Genomic DNA, 8,254 nt, shown 5'->3' with positions numbered 1-8,254 from the left:
CTCAAATATTACCAAGAATATTTACCACCTTAGTTTTTTTTTTTTTTTCACGTCTTTAGTGCTGCAGGAGGAGATACAATAGACGCATTATATACACGACAAACACTAGGCAGTTCGGTGGCACAGCACAATAAGGGAGATATAGAAGTTGGTCAAGTCGAATACTTTATTGAACATGGATAGTCAGGAAAAAGTAAGAACTTTTGGAGTAAAGTAGTATAGATCATTGCCCCCAACACAGCCACATTCACTAGGGGTTGAGTTCAACGTTGTTATGTAAAGGAGGCTAAGTGTTTAACACTGGAAAACTAAACTGCAGCTAGCTGATCTTGGATTAAAATTAATCTGGTAGCAACAAGCTGAAGAGAGAGTTGTTAGGGAATACCTAGTATAAATTGCACCTTGCATGGTCTCGAAATGGCATCTTCTACTAAAAATAGAGCTGATCAATAAGGTTTCAGTTATATTGAACCATTTTGTTAGAATTACGTAGATTGTAAAACCAATGCTCATCACGTATGCATCTTGGTTGTCGCATGCATAAAGAGAGAAGCTAGATCTTGGCTAGATACTGCAAGCATAACATATTGCGACTATTCTTTTCCTTTTGATTTTAATGGATAGAGTTGAATTTTGTTGATATATAGGGAAGCATACTGTTGTTGAAGGTTCCACATATGTAGAAGTTGAGAAAAGTTCTTCACTTTTTCTGAAAAAAGCTGACATGACCAAGCCGCACATAGATATATAGTCGGACTTAGTTGCACAACCAATTGCAAAGCTAGTAGCTCCTTGTTCCTAGGGTTTTATGCGTGCTTCGGCATACACAGTGAGTGACTCTTGAAGGTTCTGAAACTTTGATCGCTTTTGTGATAGCTAGCAAAAGTATCTTCCACAGTTTCCAAACCTAACCCCTTAAAAGCCAAAATTTTTTGCCTTTGGCTGGATGAGTTCGTGTCATGACTACCAATATGTGTTTCACACAACTAGTATCTAACAATTTTAACTACTCAGTTCATCTTTTTAAATCACACTAAGAGCAAATCCCGCAAGAAATATACTGAGAACATAATTGTATTCATATTCCATCTCTCTCTCTCTCTCTCTCTCTATATCTATATATATATATATATATATATATATATATATATATATATATATATATATATATATATATATATATATATATCATCGTCGTCATGATTCATCATGTACTGTGTGCATCATGTGGTTAGTATTAGTCTTTTAAAAGTGTGTTACGGAAGGGTGACGTCCTCTCTCTAGCTCTCTCTGGGCAATCATAGTCACTTCAGTGTCTTCCTCTTTTTTAACATTAAAGAATGCATGGTGGATTCGTTACGGTCTCAGGTGTGGACTCAAGAGGCCCACATCCATCTTTTCAAAAGGAAACAAGGCTTCTATCCTTAGAGAGAGAGAGAGAGAGAGAGAGAAGAAAAAGAGGACAAATAAAATGCTAGGATAACGAGGGAAAGGGAGAAAAAGGACTTTCTCATTTTCCGGTGAACAAAAAGTGCTTTCGTTGCTTACTTTTTTCAATATATATGAAGACCGGCACCTACAAAATGAGAGAAAACTCGTAATCTTTTATCGCAGCTCCTTTTAAACTCAGACGAAGGAAGAAGGAACAAAGCGACTGTTAAAGCAAAGCAAGAAATAAAGATGTGAGATTGCTTTTCCCTTTTGGGCTTACCCCGATGAACCAGATTTTCTCTTTTCAATATCTAAGAAAAACACGACTCCATATTCCGTATGTGACAAATATGCTCCTTTAGCACAGCACTTCTTGTCAAGATGATCCCACCGTCATCTTCTTTTATGGAGGTAAAGTTCCACGCTAATATTATAGCTCACCTCCTTAAGATTCTCTCCCTCTCTCTATGGAATCAAACTATAAAAAACATTTATTGAGAGAGAGAACCACGCTATGTGGTGTTAATTATATTAGTATGATATTGGAACAGACAACATTAAAAAACACAGGAGCAACACACAGAAACTAATAGAACTTTTGTTATGTAAAATTTTTCCTCAATTAGCTTGTCCGTGATCTAGGCAAACTTTCTTTCTCAAGACCTTACAGCAATAAAGAGAACCTGCATGAAAGGCTACATATATATGGTCTGCAACAATGAAAATTCAGCTACTTCGCAGCTCCCTTACATTCTGTTACTCAACCTGATCAGCCTGAACCTCAACTTTCAGTTTCACCTTTCTGATTAGAAGCGCCTAGCTTGATCATGCACAGTAGACAGAATGTTCTCAACTCATGCACCAATCCGCAGTCCTCAATTTCCAGAGTCCTATATAAACACTCCCACTTTCACCAAAATGCATTCTAACACACCATCTTGCAGCAGTTGCAAGAAATTCCACAATATATCCATGAAGACAGCCTCTGTCAGGTCGATCGGCACGAACAGCGGATCTTCAATCCGGATGGAAATATTTCGTCGCAATAAGAAAAAGAAGCTTCTAGCTAGAGAAGTCATATTTATCGAACCCATTAATCTGAAATGTAAAGAGGATGATAAGTTGCATGGAATGACAATACCTACGAGAGGATGGATTCATATGCTTAAGATAACCATATAAATAGCGCATGCAACCGAGCCATATACGATGAACTCATTAATTAGCATTGCTCTCCCTCGTTATCACCTCTTCCGCCTCCGATCCAGAGACACATTCCTTCTCTTCCTCAAAAGGGCTGTGGTGAAACGGGTGAGGAGAATGGCCCTTCCCGAAGGCTCTGATATGGTCCTTGAGCGACCTCTTGTGCTTGAAATCCGAGCCGCAGATACAGTGCCAGAGCTTCCCACAGTTCTTCTCATGGGTCCTCCAGTCACCCTTCACCGCAAAGGGCTTGGTGCACTTCCTGCACCTGTAGGGCTTGTGCCAATGCTTCCTCTTGTAGTGCGTCTGGAGTGTCCTGAAGTCCTTGAGCGCCCTTGCCCGCGGGTGATCTATGTTGTTCTTGCAGCCCTGAACGCAGCAGTAGCAAGGCAGCCTCAGCATGGCCGTCGGCTGTGTCCCTCTCAGCGATTCCGGCCCTTTCCTGTACATGGATCCATGCCCCCACATGTGCATCTGCACCAAATTCAGTACACAAAGAGCCATTAGGTCGAGATGGCCATTAGATCTTTCTCTTTAGTTTCTCTTTTCCTCTAGACTGAAGATATAGAAGATAAAGCAAGTTAAACTACACCCCATGATTCTTGTTGGTAGAATCTTTAAGGTCACCTCTGCCTGCCAAAACTCAGCTCATATAATTTTCCGGCTTCCGGCAGAGGAACCCGATCTGCGGGCTCCGAACCCTTCACGTTCCATCAACTTGGTGTCATTCACAAGTTGTTCTTGTAAGATGAATGGAGCCGTTGTGGGCCAAGCAAGATATGTAGACGGCACACGATTCTTTTGAGTGTGTACGGGGAAGTCTGGTTTTAAATTGAGTGAAGTTTTCAAAAAGCAGTGTGCCACTTTAGTTACACTGGAAGAAAATGAAATATGCAGAGGTCCTAATGATGGTTTTTCAGTAAGAAAGGAAAGGAAAGGTAATATTTTTCTTGTTTCATGTATTAATGTGTACAAAGTCTATAAGATGGTGTGAAAAGATTCCCAAGTTCTCAAGGTAATGTGCAGTAATGGGAAAAGGAAAGAGATATCATTTTTTATATGTCCAAATAACGACATTTCCTTCTTTTCTTCTCACATACGTAGACCCTTCCTAGAGGGTGTGCACGTGTGTGTGTGCGTGCACGCTTGCAGCGGTTCCATTAACGGTTGTGTGGTGATTCGGAGTTTCTGCAACTTAGTGATTCACATAAAGTACTCTTCACTGCCATCTGAGTTCTCGGAGGTGACTAAGTGGCAGCGAGACAATCATATTCTCTGGTTTTTTTCTCTAGCAATCAACAAATTTTGTTTTCTATTTTTGCCGGCTTTTCGGCTTTCCTTTCCTTTTTTTTTTTTTCCTTCAGTTGCTTTGCGTTAGAATCAAGAAGGTTTTCCCTGTGAACAGAACGAGAAAAACATGGCGGTTCAGTTGTGAGGTTGCCCAAAACACTGTTGGATTTTTCAAGTTTATTACATCACATATTTCATTTCGAAAGATCAACAAAAATGGACATAGATGGTAGAGTTTGATTCAAGGTTCAAAAGCAACGGACATGGTCTTCAGTTGGTATGCAACTTTGGTTCAATTATGAAACGCAAATACCGAGTTGAGGGTGTGAAGGTTCAAAGACGAATTTGTAGTTCATTTCCTGCAAACGATGATGGCCTTTACTTAGGTTTTGGTGTCGACTCTCTCTTTCTTTCTCTTTCGAAACACCCAAAATGAATTTTCTTTTGCACTGAAGATTGCCGTTAAAACCCATCTTTCTTCTGCTAAAAACACCATTAGAAGATCGCCGATGTAAGAACCAGAGAGAGAGAGAGAGAGAGAGAGATCTAGAGAGAGAGATGAACAGTTGCTAACCTGCATGTTGTTGTACCGATTGAAGGTCTTGTTGCAAACGGGGCAGGTGAACTGCGTGGGCCCAATGAGTATCTGGGCAGGCGTTGGGATCCAGTATTTGCCCTTCACCTTCCCATCTTCTCTTTCCTGCTTCTTACTCTCCTCAGACCTTTCTCCCATGAAGCAGCAGCCTTCCTCCTCTCCCTCTCCTTCTGCTCCTGCTCCTCCTCCTCCTCCTCCTGCAGCCGGCTTGATCGGCAGCCCGATGTGCAGCGCCACCATTTCCTGTTGGCAATCATCAATCTCTTCTAATTCCTCTCTCTTCACAACAAAACTCTCTCTGCTCGGTCTGCTGCTCCCAGATGTCTCCGGTGCCGACTTCCTCTCCTCGAATTGGCTCAGCAGGGGCAGGCACCGATCATCATACCGCTGAATTCCTTCTTCACCGTGGTGTCGGTGAGACGAGAACTCGAGAGCAGGAAGTATGCCGGAGAGAAGAGGCTGAGCAACAGCACTGTAAGGAGATCCGATCTGTTGGGTTTCCCTTGCTTCTCGAGACTCCGAACCCGGCGGCTTCAGCCACTCAATAAAAGTCTGAGCAAGATGCTCCCTGAGTTCCATGAGAGGGAAAGAGAGGAAGAACGAGAGAGAGAAGATCTGTATCTGGGTGTGACGAGAAGCATTTATTTTGGTTGCCTCTCTTTTTTCCTCTCCCGTTTCTTCTCATCTTTTGGATGGTTGATGAGTCTATAATTCCATCTTTTTCTCTCCTTTAAAAGTGTATGGAAATTCAGAATCTGCGAGGGAGAGAGAGAGGTTGGTGGGATCACACGTTGGATAAACGACGCGCTTTCATACGGGGAGTGAGCGAGGGATGCGCTCCCTGTCTCCACGACGTCGACGACCGAAACGATTCGCCCTCCTCGAACCGTCTCGGCCTTCAACATCTCTGCCGACTCGGCAGAACTCTCTCTTCCCCCTTTCTCTCTCTAAAAGTGGGAGTGGGAGTGGCTTCTTACTGTGCTATTGTGAAAACCAGCATGACATGTGACACGCCATTTATGATTATAAACGTACCTCTGGGTCCCTCAGCGTGTGAGAATCCCCTTGTCTCAAGGCAAAGCAAGAGGCTCCTGGGGTTTCATATTCATATGGAGCCACCTTCTTTGTTTTACACTTTTCAAAAGGCGACCTCAGGGTGTACTAATCTACACCATTCCTACTATATATATCACATTTTCTCTATGTAAGATGCATATTACATATATGTGTATAGTTAAAAAAAAAAGTTACCATACCCATGAATCCCTGAGAGAACCCTAAATTCCCTTTCATTTTGTTGTACTCCAGTCTACACCCAGATTTGGCTTCGTGGCGATGAACGCGCATTTCTAGGCTTTTTAGACTTGTGGTGTTCCTCAACTTGCAGATCTTGACAAATGTCTCAGTACCCAAGTGACCATCTCATTGCCCCCATAAGAGCATAATCCACTTGGATGAAGGGTTGAACTTTAGTCCTTGTAAGTTGAAAAAACGACCGTGAGAAATCAATTGCTAGGTGTCTTCCTAACTCCACACACAGCACCCAAGAAAGGAAAAAAAAAAAACAGATCTACATATCATTTAGTATTAGATATAATCACTTGAATTGGTAGATTGGTGAAAGTTTGGTCGTTTATTTTGATACTATTAATGGTAGATACATTATATTCTAGTTCAGAAAGGTAACACTATCAACTCAAGTCTCGAAGTAGCCAACCCTAAACCTTAAGGTGGTATGGAGGAGAGAAAAGGGAGAAGCTAGGCTTCTTTAGTGTATTTTCTTTCTTAATTTTTTTTTCTTATTTAAGGGTGAGTGGTTTATTCCACTGCCCCTAAGAGAGGTCACTGATTTCTTCTATGTACATCCTACCCCCTTTGAGTTTATAGAGCATGTTTCGGAACTTTTTACGGTGTAAAGATAGAACACACTGATACGTGACAGTGACCACTTCAAAATTCGAACATGAGTTTTTAGAGGAACTGGACGACCTTGCCGCCCAATACGCTACCTTCAATTTGTCCATAGTTTAGACAAATAATGGCGACCCAACAAACAAAATCAGATCTCTAAAATGGGTTTGGATCGAGATTGAAGCATGATGACCCCTTGGCTGCCTAGTGTTGCCAAAAGCCACAAAGTTGTTTTTGTATGTTATTAGAAAAAGATTTGCGTATCTAGTGACCTATTAGCCCCTTTTACTCCTTCGAATCTCGATACACGTGATGCAGTTGAATCGATGTTATCCATCCATTTTGTTTAATAATATTTTGCCTAATAATTGCAATCATCACTTGCTATTACATTGAGATTACATTTATTTATCGTTTATTTTTTTGTAAGTATATGCGAACTTTCTTCTTTAAGTTGTGACACCCCTGGTTGAAATCTCAATGCTACCAGACTTTTCTCATAAGTATAATTGTTAAGCAATTTTCAAAAAATCTAATTGTTTTAAAGATTTTATATTCATCCTATCGGGTCAGTGGGTTCGAATCTACTTTACAGATAAACTTAAAGAGTTTTACTCTGATGCAAATATTTGATTTTATGAACCCTAATTTTTGATAAATGTAGAACAATTCAAAATTGCTGATTTGATATCCTCAAAAAATCCAAGCGCCATATCGAATTTTGATGCCCATAGATTTGGACCTTCTGGGTTCAATGGCGTCGACACATTTTTGAAAAGACAAATTAAAATCTAGGCAAACTAAAATGCATGTCACCATCACTGCAATGTTAGTTGTCCAAAACCATCGTTATTATCACCACATCTCATGTTTTTACCATTGTCATATGCTTCATGGATTTTAGTGTTTATCATCATGATCCATAATATATTCTCTTCACTCACAGATTTGTAACCGGACATGAACTATCACCTCTTAGTCTTAGTTCAGGAAGGGAACCTTTAATCTACACCAAAACACAGTTTAAATAACAATTCTTGGTTTCCAGTAGGTCTATTTCCTTCATTATATATATATATATATATATATATATATATATATAGAGAGAGAGAGAGAGAGAGAGAGAGAGAGAGAGAGAGAGAGAGAGAGAGGGCCCCTCAAGTTCTACGGTGAAAAAAGTGCTTTGAAAATGAAGAACATCAGCAATCTAGAAAACTGCTCCATTTTGAAAACATTGTGCAGAGGAAGAAAGAGTAATTGGTACTGCATGTTACAAATATCGTATGGGAACTGTTTCGTTTGCCGATTCTTTTTAACCTGCGCCTTTGAAAATATTTATTTGTATGCTGAAAAATTAGATTGTTGGTATTATTTTATTCACATAACGGCTATGTGGTACCGAGTCGATACGATTTACATTGACTGGGACACCGATCCACATATGTTGCAGTGCATGTAGAGCCTGGTAGGTATCACTCATAAGTTGATCCTCAAGAAGGTTGACGCAACTGGCAAAAGCCAGAGCTGGTAGGCGGCTAGTTTTCGTTTTTAATTTTCAAGATACCAATGTCTTCTATTTTAAAAGTGGGGCACCAATATGTAAGTGGATGCATAGGGATGGTGCCTTACCCGATGCATTAAAAGCAGACATAAACCTTATGGGCATAAGAAGAAGGGTGGGATTTGAAACTTCTTGTTCTTACTCACTCCTCAATTAATGTATGAACCTTTCAACGGCTGTCATTAAGTGTATTCGAAGTTAATGGGCGATTTTAATTCGATGGATATGATATGACATGACTTTACTGATGTAGCAAAAGGTTA

The 8,254-nt window shown here is 40.5% G+C and overlaps 1 protein-coding gene across 1 annotated transcript; it reads right to left on the bottom strand.

Annotated features, from left to right (window-relative positions):
- Positions 1–2,013: 2,013 nt before the first annotated feature.
- On the bottom strand, positions 2,014–5,273 carry LOC116247663 (protein TRANSPARENT TESTA 1-like). The gene is made up of 3 exons (XM_031619907.2): positions 4,499–5,273; positions 2,680–3,108; positions 2,014–2,529 (listed from the first exon to the last, which is right to left on the bottom strand). Exons 1-3 carry the CDS (start codon positions 5,096–5,098, stop codon positions 2,494–2,496), a joined length of 1,065 nt encoding a protein of 354 aa, XP_031475767.1. The 5' UTR covers positions 5,099–5,273; the 3' UTR covers positions 2,014–2,493.
- Between the last annotated feature and the right edge of the window lie 2,981 nt (positions 5,274–8,254).

This window comes from Nymphaea colorata, chromosome 1, assembly GCF_008831285.2.
Source record: "Nymphaea colorata isolate Beijing-Zhang1983 chromosome 1, ASM883128v2, whole genome shotgun sequence".
Classification (NCBI taxonomy): Eukaryota; Viridiplantae; Streptophyta; class Magnoliopsida; order Nymphaeales; family Nymphaeaceae; genus Nymphaea; species Nymphaea colorata.
Note: the sequence above shows the minus strand (reverse complement) of the source record. Positions and strands in the feature narration are given on the sequence as shown.

Coding starts and splice junctions, on each gene's coding strand:
- LOC116247663 (XM_031619907.2), bottom strand. CDS start 5,098: ATGGAACTCAGGGAGCATCTTGCTCAGACTTTTATTGAGTGGCTGAAG. Junction 3,109..4,498: donor ATCGGTACAACAACATGCAG/GTTAGCAACTGT, acceptor AATTTGGTGCAG/ATGCACATGTGGGGGCATGG. Junction 2,530..2,679: donor CTGGATCGGAGGCGGAAGAG/GTGATAACGAGG, acceptor TTTACATTTCAG/ATTAATGGGTTCGATAAATA.